At 40.2% G+C, this 24,299-nt stretch overlaps 1 protein-coding gene across 1 annotated transcript in view; it reads left to right on the forward strand.

Annotated features, from left to right (window-relative positions):
* Nucleotides 1-24,299, forward strand: part of NSA2 (NSA2 ribosome biogenesis factor) — a 132,677-nt gene that overhangs the window by 44,893 nt on the left and 63,485 nt on the right. Inside the window, exon 3 of the mRNA XM_044063951.1 lies at nucleotides 11,891-12,041. Within this exon, the coding sequence (XP_043919886.1) occupies nucleotides 11,891-12,041 (151 nt within the window). The remainder of the gene's footprint in view (nucleotides 1-11,890; nucleotides 12,042-24,299) is intronic.

Here is a 24,299-nt window from a genome sequence, read left to right on the forward strand (position 1 = left end):
CAGCAGTTGCATTCTGCAACCTCACGAGTGGTCCCTGAATCCCTTGATAGCGGCGAAGATTTTCCACCGCTGGGGCCGTCCTTGCTGCGGCCTCTTTGCATCCCCGACCAACTACAAATGCAGCAACTACTTCACCATGATTCCCTCTCCGGGATAGTCACCCAGGGGGCACTCTAGTCCACGATTGGCCCTCGGGTCTTCTCTACGCATTTCCGCCCTTTCTTCTTATTCCCCAGTTTCTGAAGAAAGCCCGGCGGTTGAAGAGCAAGGTAATCCTCATAGCACCATATTGGCGACGACAGATTTGGTTCCCATTCCTTTGGCCTCACCTACTAGATCGACCATGGATCCTCCATCCAATCCTGGAGTTGATCTCACACCCACAGAACCTGATTCATCCCAACCTGAACAGCCTGAAGCCAACGACTTGGCTACTCCAATTCCCTTGATTGCCAGGCAGAATGATCTTTTTTTACCAGTACGTGATATTCTCATTGCTTCTCATAAGTCCTTGACTAGAATTACTTCTCTGAGCAAGTGGAAAAGATTTACCTGTTGGCTGAAAGATAAACTAGTAGACCCCTTTTCAGCACCAGTGTCGATAATACTAGACTATCTAGCCGACCTCGGTCTATCGGCCTCTACCATTACAGTTCATTTGGCTGCAATTTCTAATTTTCATGAGGGTGTCCAAGATTCCACTCATGTCCCATAAATTGTGCAAGACCTTCATAAAAGGTGTGAATCATCTGAAGCCACCTTTTAGAGAACCTATTCAACCATGGGATTTATCATTAGTTCTACAAGCTCTGACAATGGCACCTTTTGAACCAGCCTCTTCTTGCGACCTTAAGTATTTGTCATGGAAAACCTTGTTTTTGGTCGCTATTACTTCTGCCAGACGTATTTCTGAACTTCAAGCTTTATGTATCAAAGAGACCATACTTGATTTTTCATAGAGATAGTGTCTCTGAGAGCTAATCTGTCATTTCTGCCTAAAGTGATCTCTGAAATGTCCATTAATCAAGCTATTGAATTGCTAGTTTTCTTTCCCAACCATTCAAACAGAGAAGAGTATTGCCTACATACCCTTGATATGCACAGGCAAATTCGTTTTTACCTAAACAGGACTAAACCCTTTCGTAAATCTGACCGGTTATTTTTGGCCTTTTCTGGACGTAGATTAGGATCGGCTGTTGCTAAGGTCACATTAGCTAGATGGTTGAAGGACTGTGACACCTTTATTTACACACAAAGTAATATCTCGTTGCCTACTACCACGAAAGCTCATTCAACAAGGTTGGTGGCAACTTCTGCTGCCTTCCATGCCAGAGCTTCTTTACATGACATCTGTGCAGCTGCAACTTGGGCTACACCTCAAACCTTCATCAATCATTACAAATTGGATTTGGCCTCCAGGGGAAGAGCATCTTTCAGTTCTATGATGCTCAGGAATATCCTTCCATTAGAGCCTCCCAGGAATAGAGGTAGCTGGGGACTCTGTCCCATGCGTAAAGAATGAACGAGGATTAACAACATCAGATAAAGAAGTTATGTCTTACCATAACGTTCCATCTGTATTGATCCTCGTTCAGTCATTACGACCCTCCCTCCTTCCCCCTCCGGTGGTTTCTAGTGGATCTCACCATCCAGTTCTCTTAGGTTATTTGACCAGAGGTAGCCTCTACCTTCTTTAACTTGCAAACTCAATCTGAGGTAACAGGGAGAGGGGAATTGTGGGTACGAGTTTAGCTCAAGAGTTTGAAGCTGACGCGAGCTTGGAAAATAGCCGGCTCGGTTCCGAACCGATACCCGTACGTAATGACTGAACGAGGATCAACCATACAGATGGAACGTTATGGTAAGACATAACTTCTTTTTACTTTACATGAGATGAGATTTTGTCTGATGATGATATCATCATAAAAGGCCCAAAAGTCATTGTTCCAAAGTCCCTGCAATCAGGCTATATTGCTCTCTTGCATTGTGGCCACCCAGAACAGACTTTACCAAAAGAAGGGCAGAAGTAGTATTTTGGCCTTCTTTGTCACAAGACATTGAGAGAGTACTTCATCTTCTTCTGTATGTAATAGTAGTAAGCCACATCAAAAGAACCACTTCGGCTAAACCAGATTCCTGGACTACTGTGGTCAAGTCCACACAAAGTTATTTCTGACGATGGTAAACAGTTTACTAGTCAATTCAAGATTCACCGAAGAGTGTGACTTTATCCATGTTACGAGTAGTCCCGAGTACCCGCAGTCAAATGGTTTTGCAGAACGCGCAGTTCAAAGTGCAAAACTGTTACTAGAGAAGTCAAAATGAGATATCAGTGGTGATTTCCTAAATTTCTTGAATCTCAAAAATATTCCTTGTTATAAACCTCTTGGTTCACTTGCACAGAGACTTCTGTCGAGACAAACCAGAACTACATTGCCAATCAGTAGTAGTTTATTGGTTCCAAGTGTTAAGATCAGTGAAAGCCCATCTGTTAAAGAAGCGCCTAACCCAGAAGTCTTATTACGATAAATCCAGGAGAGAGAGCGAGAATACCAAAGTGCAGAGGTTGTAATTGTATTGGAGTCGTGAAAAGTGTGTGCCCATAGCCGAGATCGTACATTGTGGGAATCACAAGGCGCAGGGTTTATACAGAATTGGCACCTAGCCTGTGAGAGAGACTCTCTCTTTATTTCAGAGTGAGTTATCAAGTAGTTCCAGAGGACGTTCCAGTGGGTTTCTATTACCTGATCGAACGTTTAGGTTAGTGAGTACCTAAATGTCAATCTGGTAATAGCGAAAGCAAAAAAATGTGAATGGCCGATCTTAATGCAGGGAAAGAATGCGGATTTTGCCCCTTTTCCCACTGTAGAGTGATCTCGGAGTTGGTATATTTAGTTTGAGGAGGGTGGCACAGCCCTCCACTTCATTTTGGTTAAAATTTTTTTTTTTTTTTTGCGGCCGAGGGAATTCATTCCCTACATTAAATCAGCCGTTCGTTGTTTTAATTTTTCAATATAACCAGATCTATGTTTAGGTATTCGCTAACCTAAACTTTCAGTCAGTTAGTATAGACGTCGTTCCAGTAAATATCCCTATTCCCGAGATGAATCCCGAAGTTCCTGATAAGAGTTGCTCACCGAAGGCTGTCCCAGTTGCTAAACCCAGTTATGAGTACTATATTACTAGATCAGGTCGCATTTCTAGACCACGTTACAAATGCACGACAACTTGGACATGAACATTGTGTTTTTCTAATGTCAATATTATTGCATGTTTCTAATGTCAATATTATTACATGAGGGACGATGTCGATCAATGTGTATGCATACCTTTAAGAAGCTTTCTAGGGGTTTGCATAAGTGTATAAATACTGAACACATGCGAGCCTGACTGCCATTTTTGTACTAAGCTGTTGAGATGTAAGTATGTATGTCTGTGTAGTATGTCAGTTAATCACTTTGTTTATGTTTATAATGTTGCTATCCATCCTGATGTATTTCTGTGTAATAAAGCATATAAAATTAACTACCCCGCCTGTTCGTCATCTGTACTAAAGAGGGATGAGCGACATAGACCTTTGAACCTTCAGCTTCATTGGAGACCCTTAAGTTTGTGGGCACCAGCTATGCCAAGTCATGTGAACAGTCCCTAGCCCCAATACCTTATATTGCGGAGGTCTCTGAAGCCATCCCTTGGGAGGCATCATCTGCAGCTCCTAGCACACCCCTCCTGACCGAAGACCAGGCCCTACTTAGGGGTCAAACTCCTGTTATCTGCTTTGAAGTGACATTTGACTAAGAGGAGGAGGAGGAATCCACACAAATATTTTTAAAGAAGATGTCTCCACCTTCAAGTTGGAATCCAGCGAGATCCCCATCTAGGATTTCCAAGACTCTAGCAGCTGTACTTAAGTTGACTGTTGTGCCTAGACAGCAGCTTCTTGTTAGGACCCCCCCCCCCCCACACTGCAGACTCATCCAGCATCCTTTCCAGGACTGGTTATGTTTCCTTAAGATTCCTCTAGTTCTTTGTAACTTGCAACAAAAAGCAGTCCTTTTGTGTCTGGAGTTCACCCTCCCATGGTGAAGGAATTCTTCTCTAAAAGAGACCTACACCTTCGACTTTATATTGCAGGTTATTGCTTTCCTTCTAGGACTTGACACAGATAGTGAGGATACTTTGGCCTGTGATTCCTTGAGAGGACATGTCATTTAGGGGCTCTTGGTCATGACAGAACACTTCGTGTCATTTTCAGGAGGTGTCTTATTCCTGGAAGATGTATTGGGACCTTCTGGATATTGAATTCTTTAAGCCATTGGTTATCGCTGTATTCCAGGAAGCCCTTTTAGATTTTTTCCAAACATACATTGAGTCAAGATTCTCAACTCCCCCCCCCCCCCCAGCCCAGAGACTGTATAGAATTTTTTTGAGTTTGAAAGCCTCAAAAGTTTGTGTATAAAAGCTCTATTGCAGATCCAGTTACATTTTTCCTGGAAACTGCTAAGGGGAGTAATCTGGCTCCGTGGTGGAATACCCTTCCCAGTGACAGGAAAAGGAGATTGCCTGTTTGGTATGGGGAACAAGTTATGCAGTTCTGCAAAACTTGCCGTCATTGCCCTGCATGTTGACATCTTTAGTCTGAAATATGGGGAGCATGTTAACTTTAAAGTAGTTATGGGGATGTGCAGGATGAAATCCTTAAGGCAACTAAGGTCAGTCAAGGCAGGACTGTTTTACAGTTATGCTGTAAAATATTGGATGCTGTGAGGGCGGAATCCATTGTTGCTGCTGTAAGAGAATCTGTTGTCTGGAGATGGTCTTGGCTGAGAAGCCAGTCACCTTCTGAGGATGTGGAGACTACTCTTGAATGTCCCCTTGGATAAGGAGTTGCTATTTGGACGCACATGTTACAGTGAGCTTAAAAAAAATAAAATAAAAAAATAAGACCAGGGGAAATGTATGAGGTTGGTAAAACATGTTTCATTGTCCTGTTTCCAAATACAGCATAAACTGCTTGTCTAAGCAAGGACCTTACAACCAGAGGCAGGGAAAATACAAATAGCCGAAAGGCAGGAAGGCCACACAGAAAAGAAAATTGCAGGAGGATCGAGGGATATCTGGAATCTTCCAAGTTTCACCCCTCCTGTAGGAACAGCTGTGACAATACCAGCTACCTTCATCCCCTATTAAATCTCAACTTCATCCCTCTACCCCCACCTCTCTCTGTAATTGTCCCTGGATAGCCTCCTTTTTACCAAAATTGGTCAAGCTGCGTCATAACTAGCCACTTGGTATAAAAATTGCTTGCAAGTGATTTGGTCACTTAGCCACTTTTGGTGACACTAGTCAATGTGTTCTTGCTGGTGATAAGTGGATAGAGGACTCTGCCTACTCCGAATTTTATCAGGGACCCATGCTAAATGCGGGAGAGATTTCTGTGCCTCTGTTGGTCAGTGTGTCTATCTTATTGCAACAGGGCCGCTGGGCCTTGGGACACTGGCTAGACTGTGTCCATTTACCTAGCTTAGTCCCCCCCGACCATTTGCTTCAATTAATGGTCATCCCACTATCTCCATTCACCTGTATGCGTACCAGCTCCTTCCACTCCCTGGACTAACTTCAACTCAGGACTGAGACCAGCATGGAACTACAGCATTTTCAGGGGTCATGCTGGGGATTGGAAACATGTCTTCATCAACTGAGGAAGCCAGAAGTAATTAAGACAAAGTACCCAAGACTGATGATAGTATGCACTGTGTGGGACAGACGGAGAAATGAGGACATTATCATAATTTTCATCTGATACAAAAAAAAAGCTCTCAAAAAAGCTGAGTTTTCCCTTAAATGTAAAAGGCTTCAAGCTTTAAATAGTATTCTAAACGTGGGCAAAAGATTCCGCCCCAGAGTTCAGTGTGTGTGTGTGTGTGTGTGTGTGTGTGTGTGTGTGTGTGTGTGTTTTGCTTGGGTCCTGACCATTTGAATGCAGAGCATGTTTGTTTCACCCTGGCTGTTTAGGCTGTCAGGGTTCTTCTTCCTGATTCCGTGGAAGAATCAGCTTGTTCATATATGCACCCACCACTACCTGAAGAGAATTTCTTCCTCTGGGTCCAGATATTTAAGGATGGAGCACTCATGATTTTGACTTCCTTGCCCAAAAGCATTGTGGACATTGCAATAATATGGAGAGTGTTTGTAAAAGACCCAGATTAATATGGGAGTCATTCCCTCCCCCTTGACTCAAAGGCCAGAACGAGCCAGTCTCCCTAGTCCACTTGTTGTTCCTTCCCCCTCTTCTGTGTTGAATCTAGTGGTTTTGGAATCTAAACCCCTCTGATCATCTCCCTGTTGGCACTGACAAATGTGGAGTCTTCACAAACAGTTTTTCTGACCACTTGACTACGAAATCCGCTGAGACAGTGGCATCCTAGAGCCCAAAGGTCATCGACAGTCACCTGGAGGTGGCCTCATCTCCATCTCAGTCAGAGGCTATTTTTGGTCCTTGGTGCTTTGGCATTAGACAGCTTGGTTCCAGTCACAACCCCTGATTCAGTCAGAGCACCACTGCTGGGGATTCACTCTTCTGGTCCATCAGGTTTGGAGTTAGTGCCAGATTGATGGTCTCCCTCTTCAGTGCAGTTGGCTTCAGCTTCAGCATTTGGGGACTTTTGAGAACATTTATGAACCAAACATCGACTCAGGAGGGGGATATTTCTCCCACCTTGGTGCCACAACATCCTAATGTATCTGTGACCCTTGATTCTCATTTTTTTCCAGGGAATGGCCTGCTTCAAACAGCTTCAAACCTTTTGTTGCTCAAGGTACCAAGGGCACTTCTTACTCTTTCATCTTCCCCACCTGAAGCACACATAAAGTTAAGAGGAATCTCTTCGTGAGGGCACTGACTTTGATGTAGGGAAGAGTGCCTCAGATGTCCCCCTGAAGATATCTCATTTGGTGAGTTACTGGAGCTGTTAAAACAGAGGGGAAGGTGGTCTTCCAGTACCCCTTTTCTGGATGAGATTTTCTTTGAGGCCTTTGGAGCAGGCCCAGCTACCTCCTGGGTGGTCCCTCATATGGACAAGCTTATCATTGTTTAGATGTCTTGGTGCAATTCTGATGTGGTGAAACCCATTCCATGCAAACCAAACAAGGTTCTTGTTCCTTCATGGATTGTGCATACTGGAGAAAAAGTCCTCTTGTGGATCCTATTGTCATTGCAGTAGCCACAAATGAGGAGGTGCAAAGGAGAGCTACATCATTCATTCTCCAAACCAAGCGTCTACAGCTGTAGATCATTTTGGGAAATGTGGTTATGCTTCTGGATTTTTTTTTCATTTGAGCACTAAGTTACACACCTTGTGTCAACACTTTCCAGCAGGTGTTAACCAGTGAGCTGTTACACCTCCTCAGGAGACATCAGACAACAGAGCCAAAGATGTCCATGGAGTCTCAATTGACTACTAAGTTGTCAGTTACCATTGTTACCAACCGTCATCTTGTTTCCATCACATTAGATGAAGCATTGAGAGCAGGAGGTACTGTTGTAGTAATGCATCATGCCTGGCTTGCATATGTGATTTCATGGATGATAATATGGCATCCTTCCTCACGACCTCTTACAATGGGTCATCACTTTTTGGACTTTAGATAAAAAAATACTTTGTCTAAGAGTGAACAAAAAGGCAAAACACTTGCCATATTGGAGTTGACCCTTGAAGACCCTTTTTGCAGGAATTAAAGGGAAGAGAAATGTCTCTGGGTTCAAGAAATCCCATCCTTTTGTCACTAACTTGTTTGAGTCCCTCCCCTCGCCGCCACCACAGAGCAGAAAGACTGTAATTGACACCACCCCAGAGACAGAGGATCTGCAGATTCATGAATTTAGAGGTGGTCTTACCAGTAAACCCTTTCAGCCTTCTTTAAAACTTGCCAGCCTGCTTCCTTCTGAGGTCAGTCGGGGATGCTTGTGTCTTCACTTAGAAAATTGCGCAGCCATCACACAGGCTTCGTGGGTGAAAAGAATAATATGCAGAAGTTACATGATTCCATTCCAGACCAAATCGACCCCTTCCTACAAGATAATTGCAGATGTTTCAGCCTGACAGTGGAGGGCCACAGCCCATTAAATTTTCCAGCTTATAAAGCCGCCCCACCAAGACACACAGGATCCAGAGTCTACTAAGGATTCTTTTCTTGTTTCCAAAAAGATCAAGAACGTCAGCAGTCTGAATCTTTTTTTTTTTTTTTTGTGAAGAAGGCAAGCATTCCAGATGGTCACTGTACAATCTATTCTCATCTCCTTGGGAAGGGAGATTGGATGTGCTCATGTAGACCTCTTCCAGATGCCTATTGTCATGTGAAGATTGATTGGCAGTCCAGAAAGCACCTGTGCTTCTGGCTGGGAGATGGTCAGTCTCCGTTCAGGACCCTACCATTTGGTATCTCCACAGTGCCCCCCCCCCCCATGTGTTTACCAAATGTATGGCAGTGGTGGCAACTGCATGGGTTTTGGGTATTCTCATACTTGGACTGTCCCCTCACTGCAGAAACAAAATAATTCTTAATAGAAGCAAGAGATTATTTGCCTCACTTGTGTTGATTCTTGGGGAATTTCTGTAAATTACAAAAAGTCAGCTTTAAACCCACTCAACCTTTGAACTTCAAGGGTTGACAGTCGAGACACAGTATCACAAATTGCCTGACGAAAGCTGCTTTCCTTTGTCTGCAGGCACAAGAGGTTATCACTTCTCTGACTTTACCATATTTTTCTAATTCTTGGCTTACTGGGCTCCATGAGAGCTTCCATAACCCTAGTACTCCATGAAAGATTTTTCGTGAGAGTTCTGTAGTGGACCCTTTCAGTCGAATGGTCCTGTTAAGACTCTCTACCATCGAATCAAGCTGTCCTGTCTTTGTCATCACATCCCTTGGTGGGTAACCTCCCCTTTGGTAGTGCAAGGATGTCTATTTGTCCTGCTTTCCATGGCCACAGTTGACACAGATGGATGCCTCCCTGTTGGGGTGGAGTCCTTTTCAGAAAAGGATAGTTCAAGCAGTGCAGACTAGTCAAAAGGCCCATCTTCACCTGGAAATGACAGTCTTCCTGGCATTGCTGGCATTTCAGGACTTACTTCCCCAAGATGCGATTTCGATCTAGACGGAAGACATTCCTGTGGTGTGCTACATCAGCAAACTGGGAAATATGTTTTTACCCACTATGTCAAGAAGCCTTGAGAGTATCGCAGTGGGCAGTACCTTCAGCACTTTCTCCTAACAAAGTACATACAAGGTTGATCCACTGTTCTGGCAGACAAGCTGAGCCATTGTATTATTATGCCTTCTTAGTGGCCCCAGAAACATTCACTGTCAACAGAATTTTTTTAGCTTCAGCTACTTGGGCCAACCTTACTGTGACCTTTTTGCAACCCTAACCATTTCCAAGTGCAACAGCTGTTTCACCCTCATACCCTCTACAGGGGCTATCACCAAGTGATGATGGAGTCCATATTTGGCCTCCTGGCCTCCTTTATGCTTGTCCACTGTTTCCACTAATAAGCTGCTACAGAGAGCTTCTGTGTATAAGGAAAAGGCATTTCTTTTGCCCTATTCTGACCCCAAGAAGTCTGGTTCCCTTACCTATGGCCTCATCTTCTTTGACCACCTTTTGCACTGGATCTACTGTCTCTCCCATTGAGCAAGCCTTAGCCAAGTATCGAGTCCTTTAAACTAACAGCATGGTTTGTCCAGTTCCATTTATTATCAAAGACCTTTCTTTGTCTTCTAGAGTGGTATGCATTCTGAATCCTTCTCAGAAACCTTCCACTAGAAAGGTTTACAAGATAAATGGAAAACGTTTTCAATATGGACAATAGAGAATGGACTAGACACCTTTTCTGCCTCCCTTCCTTCCATTCTAGATTTTTGGTGGGTTTCTTTCATGTTGGTGCCAGCTATTCTACTATTAAAGTTCAATTAGCAGCCTTTCCTAATCTAAAACATAGGAGCAAACGACTTTATCTGTAGCTTCTCTGAAAGTCTCTAAGGCTTTTATAATCGGCACCTTTCTTCTGAGACCCCGATTTAAAGATTCAGTATCTCACTGGGATATTTCCTTGATGTTATAGGCTCTCACAGACTCCTTTTGAACCTGCCTCATCAGTAAAGTTTTTTTCTAGGAAAACATTGTTTTAGTGGCTGTAACTTAGGCTAGATGAACTTTTAAACTTCAGGCCTTGTCATGCAAATTATCCTTGTTTGATATTCCACTGAGACTGAGTTTCTCTCAATCCCTGTCGTAGCTTTTTTCTAAGGTAGCCATAGACTCAGCCTTGAACCAAATTATGCATTTGCCTGTCTTTTTTCTTAACTACTTAAACAAAATTGAATTTGCATTGCCTACTTTGTGTTCACTGACGACTCAGATTTTACTTTCACCACACAGTCTTTATGGCAAGATGAATGGCTATTCGTGTTTCACTCTATGGAGACCCTGTACCCCAATTTAGTTTGTTTCCTTGTCCAGATGGCTTTCGGATTGTATTTCCTTTCTCGATAAAATGAAATTATTGTCCCTGTCAACCTAACCAAGAGCACATTTCTCTGGGTCTGTTCCAACTTCAGTTGCCTTTTTCAAACAGTTGTCATTCGACCACATCTGTGCAGCAGCAGTAGCTTCATCCACCTTGTACACCATTTCAGACTGGATCTCCACTCCATATCAGGAGCAAACATTGGTTTCACCTATCTCAAAAGTATTGTGGCATTGTCACCTGGAGGGCTTGGTTGATGTTGACTCTGTCCAAGCTGTCAAGGTAGATGAAGGGGACAACATAGGAAACAAAAGTTGTGTACTCGCCGTAACACTAGATCCTTGTTGTCCCTCTCCTTCCATCTCAACATTCTGGTCTCCCTAAGTTGTCATCATACCATTTGCCTTGATTTTGGATGATCATAATGGGCCAAGCTTGAAACCTTAACGGGGCACTTTCGTTAAACTCTGTGGTTCCCTGGTTGGAATTCCCCTTTTATATGGTATTCCTGTTCTTTCCAGGCAAACCTTTCTGAAGCTATTCTGCTAGTGCAGGAAGCTATGGAAGTGGGAAGCTCAAGCTTTGAAGTGTTTGTCGCTCAGATCCACCTTGAGGGGTGGGGTTAACTAAAGTATCGATGGAAGGAACAGTAGCATTAGGGGAAGTACATAACTTTTTTTTTTTCTTAAACAGAAAAATAAATAAAAGCAGACACACAGACACGCACACACACAGACACACACTTGTTTGGAGGATTGCCAGTTCACCTGCTGCACATTTTTGGATGAAAGAGTAAAATGGAGCAACTGGTAAAGACCCACAAATGTCTCAAAGGTCAAGCAGACTTGACATGAAAGGCACCCCAGCCAGCATCAAAGAACCAAACTGGGGAACAAGGCATTCTGAGGCAGCAACACTAATCTGTCTGTCACCTGGAAATAGGTAAAATGATGTCAAAATTTCCATATAGAAAATAAGTTCCCATTGTAGGTGCTTGGTCACTGAGTTAGCAAACTTTAATGTGTCTCATGTCATCACTCACCGTGTTTACTACAAGTTGTTGCTCTAGTGCTGTTCAGCAAAGGATGAGGAACATAACTTACACATTAAATTAACATTTACTGGGTGAGAAGTTAAGCTGTCCGATGTAAAGCATTTTTTTCTCTTGTTCATTGTTTACAGTTAAATCAGTGCTTGTTAAAGCTTTTCCAGACCTCTGTAGATAAGGTCCCTTTAAACCAGATATTTAGTTCATTGATCACTCTATGCTTGCATTTGACTTGCTTTGTTTTCTGCATGATGATTAGTTTTAAATGAGACAATGTGGCTGAGATACCTGTGTTTTTTGTTTCCTTTTGCAGCATTAAGATGCATGAACAGAGAAACACCAAACAAAAGAATGATGAGAAAACACCCAAAGGAGCTGTACCAGCATACTTGTTGGACAGAGAAGGCCAGTCCCAAGCCAAAGTGCTCTCAAATATGATCAAGCAGAAGAGGAAAGAAAAAGCTGTAAGTGGAGCATATAATATATGAAATAGAATCTTTTTCCAGATACTGATTATTCTGTGCCCATTAATTATCACTTTAGTTTTTGTTTCTGCCACTTGCTTATTTACCTATTCTTTACATGTCTGTTATGATGTAATAGAATAGTGAGTTGAAAATGTTCCCATTGTTAAGGTGACCTGACAATAACAGCAAAGAATGGAAAGAGGAGAGGAAAACTTGTTTGTTATTCTTTCCCCGTTTCTACTCTGCCCACGTACTTTCGTACTTTTTCCAGCTATTATTTCCCTAAGAAGACGATTATATTCATTTTTATGGAGCGATTATTTGGACAGATAGTACAGCCACAGTTACTAAGGCAGAGCTAAACAGCTAGTCACTTATACACAACAGTGACCACTTTGTGTTGTCCACTGTATGGTGTACTGGATGCATCTAGATTCCCCACAGTGTTGGCTGTTACCACTAAAGGGGTATGAGGGAAACTGGGTTCAGTACATATTTGTTGGAGATACCCAATGCCTATAGCCCAGGAAAGGATTGGTATGGCTTTATTTGCATTTCAGAGATTGGCTTCTGTTTTGTAGGTAATTGGACAACCATTTAATGGGACTAAAGGAAGGTCTCTTGTAACCCAGTATTACCGTGAATTTGGCATTACCGTGTCAAAAGCTTTGGATAGATCCAGGAAAAGTAAAAAGCTATCTGTTGTGGTTGGGAATGTATCCTGAAATGTCAAGAAAGGTTCTTTTATTACTTTTAGTATTGCGGTAGTTGCAGGGAACACATTTCACTAGATTTTTAAATAAGGGTTGCAAAAACCTGCCCTGCAGTTATTTAAAGAGAATGATTTCTGCTTCTATGATGAGGTATTGGGTATCCTTTTCCCTGTTGTAAATGCACTGCAGCTTTCTTGATTGACTAATAGCTATGAACTAGCTACAGGTTTTAGAAATTTGAGGGTGGGAGACAAGGTTTCAGTTTAAGGGAGAGCTTTATAAACCAAAAAGTTGGACTTTTCAGAGTTCAAGGACAGTTGTCTCTCTAAGTAGTGGTTAATGCCCATTTGCTGTGCAAGGCTTTTCTTTGTTGATAGAGTCCTAAGTCTATACTGAAGAGGGTGGCAGATTCATAGTCACAAAGATGAGGGAATATGTACCTTTTTGATATGGGTTGAGAAGCTGATCAGTAGTGTGCCACAGCATTATTTGGATTATTGAGAGATGAATGTTGCTCACAAGGTAAAAATTGTGCTTGCTAGCAAGGATTGCTATGTCTGAATTTAAGTAAGCAAGAATCAAGCTTGGAATGACAATACTTCCAGAGAATGGTGTGTGTGGGACATCATTTTTTTTTATGTTGGGTAAACTTCAGGGAAGGTTTATTGACCTGATATGCCAGTTGTGCAGTGGTGATAAGGTGAACATCATAAGGGGCACCAGCTAACAGTTTTGAAAGTCTTAGTAAAATAGAAGGCATCCAACTTTTTTCAATTTTTAAAAATAACTTTATTATTTTTTTTTTTTTAACATTTTCTTTTCTGCTGTTATTCATCACTTGATATGTTTATGCTTAATGAAGAGACCTACATTTTCTGGGTGTCCATCTAAGCTGCTCTCATTATTTAGGAGAGCATATCATTAAATCTTCATGCAGTTTGTTTGGGATGAAGTGTGTGTGTGTGTGTGTGTGTGTGTGTGTGTGTGTGTGTGTGTGTGTGTGTGTGTGTGTGTGTGTGTGTGTGTGTGTGTGTGTGTGTGTGTGTGTATATATATATATATATATATATATATATATATATATATATATATATAGTGTATGTGTATATATATATATATATATATATATATATGTATATATATATATATATATATATGAGTGTGTGTGTATATATATATATATATATATATATATATATATATATATATATATATATATATATGTATATATATATATATGTATATATATATATGTATGTATGTATCGCTCTTCGCTTAAATCCCATTAACAACCCCAAATCCCAAAAACAGCCATAAAGTTCCACCCTTCATTCTTTACACGCTATCATCTTTAATCTTGTCTAGTGATCTTATTTCTATTCATCATGCTTATTTTATTCGTGAGTTCTGTGTTTTGCAATCTTAATCACAAAAACCATCAAACAAATAGGGCAATTTAAGAGGCACAGTTGCCTTCGACAATTTCATGCTGAAAATTCAAACTCTACGTAACCTTCCTAGTTCAGTCCCATTTTTTATGTCCTGCATCTGCCTTCATATTATGCCATGCTACTTGAACCTTGTGCATTTTCCATCGTTTAGTATAAGTGGAGAACGTCAAGTCATGCAGCTTATAAAAATCCACACACTTTCATCAACTTTACTTTCTCTAATTCACTGGTCAGTGTCTTGTTGTTACTTTGACCAAGACTTCACCTTATCCACCTGTCAACAGGGGATAAGGAGGACTTTTTTTTCCCCATTTCTTTTATGACTGGTTTTATTTAAATCATTCATGTAGCCATTTGGTTCACCCAAAGATAGCTTACTCAGAACAATCAGTATAAATATTATACATTTCATACCTTCTACATTCTACTTAACAACAATAATAATCTTCTTGTTAACGTACAATTTATTCTTGCACACTTCACTAGACTCTTGTCATGCTCCTGCTTTGACCAAAATTTCATCTTGTCCAGCTATACATAACATGCCCTTCAGAACTAATTAGAACCCCTCCATTCAGGGCAGTCAATCTTTCATTTAATTGATATCCATTTGGATCGTCTTAATCAAGGAAAGAAACTGACTACGCATGTTGTACGGGCCAGCACCTCAGAATGAAACCCTGAATTGCGGGTAGTGGGGTGCTAGCAGTATTCTGAAACCATGTTCCGGTAACTATACAGCTATCTTTATTTTCAAGGGTTAGTGTTGCCTGTAAGGAGTGCAACTTTCTAATGTTCCTGCATGGAGCAGCACTTAATGTAGTCTTAATTTTTGTCTGGCTATGTAGGTAACTTGAGGAAAAGAACCTTACCTGAAAAAGGCAATGTGGAGATAAAGTACTAGCCCGTATGTGGAAGTTCTGAGGAGAAAGATTCATGTCATCCCTAACAAAGTAGTTAGTATTGTCCGTCATCTTCCAGGCTATGTATTAGACATCCTTGAATGACGCAAATAGCTGAGCCAATGGTTAGTCAGTTCATCTTTGATTCTATTGTGGCATCATTTGTGGAAATGGTAGGATACTGTTCAAGGCTAATTTCATACCAAGTTCCAATGCATATTCAGAGATCCTTGTCTTATGATCCTAGGGAGTGTGCCTTTTGAGACATTCAGTCCCACGTGGACAATGACCAAGTCATATGTGTATCCTAGGAAGAAGGAACTTGAGGGCCCTCGTGACTTTACGGATCCAGGCACTTGGGAGGCAGCAGGCTATCGCCCTACCTTGTATTTGCTTATCCTGGTAAGTGGTATGGCTGTGTATCTGACTGTGGAGTAAACTGTAACCAGGTTGCTGCCTGCCGTTTTGCCTTGTCCTTGATGCCTTATGGACTTCTGCTTGCCAGAAGAGTGATCCCTTTCTGTAGTTGCCTTAGTGCTGGTTTTGATCTGTTGATGGGGGTGGGGGGGTTGTGTACAGAAGGAAGGTTTAGGTACTTTCGCTGCTTCTAGAAGGCTTTGATAGAGATTTTCTTTAATGTCATCAGTGTATGGCAGTATTGTGACAGTGTGGGGATGTTGCATAGATTTGACTGGGAGGGTTAAGATGATGTTTTGATCACTTTTTGCAACTGTCTGTGAGATGGACTCCTCCTTTGTTAAATGTTTCCACTTGTCACAGTTAAAGTCCCTTGAGTTAAACAGGAGTTAGATTTCAGTGAATATGTGGCCGTTCTTGCGCTGCCTTAAAAACAGAGTGCTACAAGTTTTGCAGTCTGTATGCGTGTATGGGAGGAGGGGTTAGTAAGCTGTATCCCAGTACTGACCATAGCATTCATGTACTGAATTGGAAATGAAGCATTGTGAGAGTATTTAGAGGGAGAAGTTTGTGATTTTTTGATGCTTCACATGTCATTCCACACAGTTAACAGTGTAGTTAGTAGCCAGGCTGCAAAGTCAGTTGCAGGTGAGAGAGAGATTGTGCAAGCTATTTACACTGAACAGAAGTTGGTGCGTAACTCACAGGATTTAGAGGATAGTACAATTCCACAGGTAGTATACAAGAGAAATAAATTAATGTAGAATTACCACTACCAGGCTGCTGTGCTCTGTGCTGCTCTGCCCAGTAAATAGTAAGCCAGAAAATAAAAGCACCAGTGGGAAAACTAGTGACACCTGAAGCCAAAGTGCTCATGGCTACCTAAGACATGCAGCAGTTGGTGTACCTCTCACTTGGCGTACTACCACTTTAGCCTAAGATGGCATCTACACCTAGATAAACATAAAGGTAAGAAAATGCAGAAAAGCAGTTTAAAATGGCAATACAGGTGATTTAAGAGCCAACACGAAAATTTGTTTTCCTGAACTTTTCCAGAAAATCAGTAGGTCCAGAAGAATTTATCCAATCTTATGGTGAGTGCACCTCTCTGCAGCCTTAAGCAAGAATATAAGAGATGAACTGCTCTCCTACTAAATAATAAATAAGAAAACAAAACAGGCTATGGAAAACAAGTAAAACCTGAAACCAAAGTGCCCACAGCTACTAAAGACATGTAGCAATTGGTCCTCCTCTCACTTAGATTAACTACGATGTTTGTTCTCCAGCAAGTTATAGATTTATGTTTTGCCCATTATCTAAGATACTTTAACTTCTCAGTTAACTATTGGGCAGCTGATTAACATAAAAATTAAATTATTTATTTCAACCTGTACGTAGTAAAAAAAAATATTATACCATGACCCCCCCCGCCAAAACGTGCACGCTGATTGGCCAGCGTGCCCGTTGTAAATCGAGTTATACTAACTTTTTTCCATTAGTATAACTCGTTTTTTTAAAACACTGTCTCGCTATGTTAAATGGGTTTAACATAGCGAGACAGCTTTAAAATAAGCAACGGAGATCTCCGTTGCTTATTTTAAAGCTGTCTCGCCATGTTAAACCCATTTAACATAGCGAGATAACGAGAAAGCAAGATCTCCGTTGCTTTTTAATCTCGCTATGGTAAATGAGTGTACCATAGCGAGACAGTTTTAAAATAAGCAACGGACATCTCCATTGCTTATTTTAAAACTGTCTCGCTATGTTAAACTCATTTAACATAGCAAGACACTAAAAAAAAAGCAACGGAGATCTTGCTTTCTCCGTTGCTTTTGCCCACAGCTCTGATGTACTGCGCAGGCGAGCAGTACATCAGAACTGCCGCGGATGCCAGACATCTGCGGAAGGGCAGTAAACAGGCATTATACTATGCCATTAAAAGTAATAGTTTCTTTTCTTAAATAATGTCATGGTATAATAGCAATAACCCACTTCTGGGTGTGGGTAATGCTAAATTTACCCACGGTTGGCTTTGTTTGGTCCCTCGGGCTTCGCCCTCGGGACCAAACCACGCCAACCGTGGGTAAATTTAGCATTACCCACACCCAGGCGTGGATTATTGCTATAATAATTTACTCAAACTCTGTAATATTGTAGATTGTTTGCAATGGAGTAATCATATGTAATTGATCTGCCACACCCTTAATTTATGAGCAGTTCTATACTGTATAACATATCGAATATAATTAATCTTTTACTTTATAGTCCATATTGTTTTTGATGTTCGATTCAGATTTCCTTTTCAACAGCCATAGTCCTTGCATTTGTTGTATAATCCAAAAAATTGCCCGTGTAGTTTTGTCACTTCCATATTGTTACAAATTCTGTATTCAGTACCATTTATTTAGTCCTTAAAGTATTCCATAGTAGACTAAACATGTGGCTGGTCTTTGTGTGTGTGTGTGTGTGTGTGTGTGTGTGTGTGTGTGTGTGTGTGTGTGTGTTTCTATATATATATTTATATTTATATATATATATATATATATATATATATATATATATATATATATATATATATATATATGTTGTTTAACCTTTCATTTCTTGGTTTGAATTCACCTCTCCTTAAACATTCCTGCGTTCGTTCTTGATCAACATGAGGCACTTCCAGAAGTTTTCTGTACTTGCAACTATATTTGTTTTTTCCACATTTCTTGCCTTCTCACCTGGTCCTTCACCTTATATTCTTTCTTTTGTTTTTTAGCACATTTAGTTGCTGTCTGGTTTTTATCTACTTCTGGTTTGATTTCCTTTCCTGCTCGACGTCTATATGCTTCTGCTAAATTAACAGAGAAGTCATGTTAGATTTATTCTCCTCATGTTTCAAAACTTTCACTACATTTGGATCATGTGAGGTCATCTATACATGTAGGGTTAGCCTGGTGTCCAGTAAGTTATGTTTGAGTTTGTATGAAAAGCTTGTTATCGTTAGTTTTGTCTGTGTTGGGTGCAAAGAGCTTCCATAGTCTAGGTACATGTGAGAAGTATATAGTCAATTGCTAAATTATTAGATGGGTTATATGGAGAAATAATGTAGTGTGTTTTTGTAAGAACTTGGTTGCAAAGTTTGTGACTTTATTAAAGCATTGCTCAGTAATGTTAGATTGTTTGAGGCTTATAGGTTATTCAGTACAGGAGAGGTGTAGAGGAGTGCAAGAAACGGGAAGGTAGTGGCAATGTGTTTTCTTGCAGATTTTTAAATAATTTCTTCCTTAAAGTTTGCATGGTGGCTGTAATGTTCTTATGATGGATATAATATGTTAAATGTAAATTTTTTTACTGTGTTGTAAGGGAGATAATGGAGAACACTTGACTTTGCTTAAGTGCAGGGCCAGAATATTGAATGACATCCTTTTGCTGCATGACCAGTGTTCTCTGTTATCTCCAGGCTTTATTCAGTGGCGTAACTTTTGGAAAGAATGTGACATAAGCAGAATTTGTGCACTTCAGATAAAATGTGTTCGTTCTGATGAAGTGTGCTTCATAGTACATCATTTTTCCCCGTGCCACTTTTATGGGAGCACAGTGCCATAATTATACTTCTTGATTTTATTTTCTGAAGAATTCTGCACAAAGCCAAAATAATGGGGGTAAATTGGCCCAAAACGAGGAACAATTTTAAGTATTATTGTAACAAAATACACATTAATGCAAACCTGAACAATGAAGATGACTCTGTAATGTATCCTCGATGATTTACCAGAAAATGAAGCATTTTGCTAGGTGGTGGGCAACAATGTGAGGTGAAATCGTGGACAGTTAGAGGAAATGGATAATATTGTTTTACTTCATTGTCTTTTGCAGGGTCCTCCCATCTCCTAATCTGTGTCTTTCAGATCCTCAGTGCTCTCAGCAGCCTAAAATGCGTAGGTTCTCTCAAAAGGAGATTACTTTAAGTTGAATCCATAAGGTATATTAAAATGCTAGGACCCCCAGGTGAAATGTTGTCCACCATGAAACTTTCCAAGCCATTTTCCTTCTGGATCCTGCTGTATAACAGTGTTTATTTACCTTGAAAAAAGCACATACCTGTGTGGTAGAACACTTTTAAAAATAAAGCTTTTATTACTGAGAGAATGCAACATTATAAACTGCCAAAAAAACTTGAATTTTGCAGCTGTAGCATCATAACAGTTTGACAGCCATGCTAAAACACTAATTAGTTCTAGTGTTCTCTGTTATCGCCACTTTGTGTTATATAAGCTCCTGTCTTGTAATGTTACAACTGTACTTTGTTGTGTGCCCTGATAGGTTAGCTGTACTTGTTTTCAGTCTTTAAAGTCTCTAATTATGCACTACCAAACAGTGGACTGCTTTTGGAATTTTGGCCCCTATCATAGCTGAAAAAGGTCTTTGGACTAGTTTACTTACACAGTTAAAAATATAGTAAACTCTTCCAGGTTTATGAAAAAGGAGACGGTGAGAGACCTTTTTCCCTCTGAGCATCATCTCAAATTCTGTTCCAGAGCAAATTAATGTTTGGGTGAGAAATACATCATTAAAATCTTGGCTTTTGATGTCTACCAACTGGACTTAATTGAGCACTTTTGGCAAAACCTGATGAAATGCTGTCTTTAATGCCCTTTTGTAAATTAGCATAAGCAAGTCTGTATGCAGTTCATATGTTAGGAAAAAATGGCCTCTGGAAGAATGTTGGTAGTCTTTAACCTAGACTCTATTAATAATCACCCAAAATTCATCTGCAAATCTTGTTGGTGCATTGTCTGTGAGGTGTCATTGATGTACAGTTGAGGTCTAAATTGTTTTTTAGCCAAGTAATAAGAGCACTGACTAGGAATGTTGGTGTGAGGTTCTCTGTAGCCATTGAAGTTTGATTAAAAAATGTATTAAATTAAAAAGATTAAAAGGTAGTGAAAAGACACATTAATTTAGTGTAAGTGGCTTTGTGTGTGCTGATTTTATGAGATATTCATTGGGTGTCTCAAATTTCTGGCAGTTTGCAGTTAAATTGTTGCATTTTGTTTACTTGTAGCCATTTCCTTGTCCTGTCATCTACAGTACCACTGCATATCTATGGCAACTTGTGGATTCTACAGTGATGTAGTATATCTGTTTACTTGACTATCCATGTATTACCAAAACAAAATAATTTAACAGCAGATCTGGTGTTGTCTTTCCTATCGAGTCTCAACCTATGGCCAGGAGAGTATCTGAGCTCCAAGCATTATCCTCATATCCCCTTACTTTCTTTTTTCTTAAGGACAGAGTTACCTTGAGGACAAACCCTTCCATTCTTTCCAAGGTCGCATCGTAGTCTACTTTGGACCATCCCATTCGCTTGCTAGTAATCGTTCCAAATTTCAGTAACAAAAGAGAATATTTGCTTCCTTGTTTGGATGTACATAGACAACTCTGATTCTGTTTGGGTCAAACCAAAAGATTTAGAAAATCTGACCAACTTTTTTACATCAAAGTCCAGACAGGGTGAGCCTGTTATAGTTTTCTAATTGTGTTTCCTTTGTTTATGCTTTGAAGGGAATGTCTTTGCTTGTCAGTCCTAGAGGTCATTCTACAAGAGCAGTGGCTACCTCAGCTGCCTTTTTCTCACAGGCTTCTATTGATGATATTTGTACTACAGCTACATGGTCTACTGCTTATGCTTTTTTGTCCCATTACAAACTACATGTACAACTAAGTCTAGAGCCTCTTTTGTTTCCAACTTTTTGCAGAATGTTCCCTCCAAGGGCTTTTTTGGAGTTTTCTGGCTAGGAACTATGTCTCACAGTTCGAGACCGGAAGGAAAAGAAAATGCATAGGAAAGTTTTGTACTTACCTTAATGGTAGATCGTGTCCTCTTTCTTCCAGCTCAACTCTTCCTCCAAATTGCCATTGTTTGAGGAAGTGCTCCTTATTGGCCTTGCAGTCTGGCCTTTAAGCTGGCATTTAGGAGTCTATCTGTTGCCTCTCCATTTTTTTGCCCCTTTTGTTAGCATTTCATTTACATTCAATACTGTTTCTGGGAGTGGTCATGGACAGCTCGATCTGAGGAGGGATTATTACAGCAGGTTATTGTGGGTGGAGAAGGCAGAGCTCTTGGAGATTGACTGTGTGTGATCTGATAACCTACATGTTGAGCCAGATGGAAGACTACAACATGGCTCTATCATTATGGTAATTGCATAACTTTTGATGTTCATCTTGATTGCTGCTACAGTCACTTTGGCTATATTATCCTGCCAAGGATATAACAGCCAGCTTCCAAAGCTTCAAGGCACCTTCCACATACCCAAACTGTCGGGCAGCTCAAGCTGAACTGACTAAGACAAGTTTGGGCACTTAAGTCCTTTAGAGCTTTACTGCCCCCGAAGAGTATGCTCATCTGAGGCTTGCGAAGATGGACTGTCAACTTTCATTGTTCCTTTGCTGGGCAGATAAGTTTCGTATTTAAATGAAAACCTTACATTTAATATTTTTGTTAGTTATTTTAAAGCTAGGAGTTTGTCTTAACGGACCGTTGTGAGACTGTACTGTACTTTTAAATGGGAGAGCTATTTTTTTGTAGCTATAGCAGTAATTTCCAGAAACTGCAACCATCCCTCCAGTTCTGTTTGCTTAGCAGGATGTGCGTTACTGCATGCAGTTTTCCTGATGGTCAACTAACTGCTCCTGAAAAGTCAGATAGAATGTTATAAAGCTGCTCAGACTTTTCAAGTTTTTGTATACTCTTCTGAAACCTGCTGCAGCAGCTTCAACTTTATTTAATCCTGCTGATGATCATTTAGTTAATTCCAATCCTGTTTTTGATAAGACTATTTGTAAGTATGTGGAGTCTGTGGTTCTGCAGCTTTGATTTTCAGACTTCTGATTTGTCAGGCTTATATGTTGAGTGGTTTTTTTTTTTTTTTTTTTTTGACTAATTGTGAAAGCATGATGAATGTTTTGTTTGTCTGCACTCATTATATACAGTGTGTATAACTGTTGATACTACAAGGACTCTGGCCACTGGTATTGTTTTAAGTAGGTTTGTATGTCTTCATTTTCAGAACCTCCCAGATGTAAAAATGAGATTTTAAGTTGTGGTCCCTCTGCTGCAGAGGTGATCAAAAGCTGTTTTGAAAAAGAGGTAAACTTTTACAGGGAGTTTCCAAGATTTTTTGATCCTGCTCTTCCAGATTTTATAAGCATAGATTTCTACCTCTCAGAGTAAGAAATCTGGACAAAGACATAAATAATGGGGGGGGGGGGTGGGGGGGGCAGTTTTTAAATATCACTCTTGCAAACTTCAAAAGTTGATAAAATAGGTTTTACATTAGCTTGAATTTTCTGATGGATATGAAGTGTTAAATTCAAATGCCTGTCATTCTTTTTGATTATCTTCAATGATTTGTTAAGGATTTGCCAGAAAACCACAGTTGTGTGAGATATAGACCAAAATATGAGACAAAAATCTGGACATTCTGCAAAATCTGGACTGTTAAGAGATATGTTTCCAAGGGGTTCTTTAAAGGACAACAGTGGGGTTCTGTTATTAAATGCTCATCTTCTCTGTCCTTGTTCTCCCTATTTATTGTTTCTGCTATGAATAAACAACTATACATTTAAAATATTTTAAATAGATGTTTCTCAACACTGGAACAGTACCTTACTGTACTGTGCTAGTTTCACTTTCAAAAAACTTTTATTCTGTCCTATAAAAGCTTGCTGCAGTCTCAAATTCATTGATGTCATCAAGGCCAATGAATACAGGTAGTTTTCTGGCCAATTCCCTCCCCAAGCTGACATCACCACAACCATTAGACTCTTAGACTACAAAAGAAAACCCTGAACAAAGGCCTGCAGTTTAGTTACTTTTCTGGCTGTAGCTGGATAACTTCTAAGTATAGTGTAAAACAAAGTCTGAGCAAACATAAATGAGGGTGATTAGAGACTGAAAAGAAGCAGTTCTTTTACAGAGGGTAAAGAAAATAACAGTGACTCTCACACAAATCCCATTCTATGTCAATGGCATGGGAATTCAAAAGTTACTTCTTTATGTCTGATATGAGTCATACAAAGCATTATGGGAAAGAGAAAGGGATGAGGGAGAACAAGATCACATTGCTACATCAAGCTCCATTGGTAGCCATGTTGTAGAAAACAGGCTAAAATTACAAATAAAGCGCTTGGTTAAAGTAGGTCAGGAAACAGAGTGGGGAAAAAAAAAACAGATGTTTCTTTAGTTGTAGGGTGGAGTTTTCCTGTAAGGAAGAAAGAGGCCTACATGATGTAATTTTATTTACAGACAAGCACTGCACTATGGGATACCTATTGGCAGAGTAAACAATCAGAATTACTTCAAGATGCCAGACCCCATGTGGTCAGACTCAAAAATTATGTATAAAAATATTTAAAAACCTATAAATAGCCCCAGAGTGGTGTTAAAATGTAGGAACCCCCTAACCATGATGAAATAAACATGTTTTTTTTTTTGAATCTGTGGGTGCAGGTCTTTAATTCATCATCCAGTTTTAGTAAAAAAAAATAAATAAAATAGTCTCAACAGAATTCTTGTAAACATACTTTTCATAATAAATGGCAAGGAGGTTCCAAGAAAAACTCTGGAAACTCCCAGAACAAAGGACAGTCAGAATGACTCTATAAGAATTTTTTCCCCCTTTCCACCCGGGCAGCTCTCCTATTCTTCCATAAAGTCTGTATCTCCACTTTTTTCTTTGCCAGCAGATAGTTGCAGGTAAATGGGTTCTAAAAATC

The sequence above is a fragment of the Protopterus annectens genome, chromosome 2.part2 (assembly GCF_019279795.1).
Source record: "Protopterus annectens isolate FY-2018-M chromosome 2.part2, PAN1.0, whole genome shotgun sequence".
NCBI classification, from domain to species: domain Eukaryota; kingdom Metazoa; phylum Chordata; order Ceratodontiformes; family Protopteridae; genus Protopterus; species Protopterus annectens.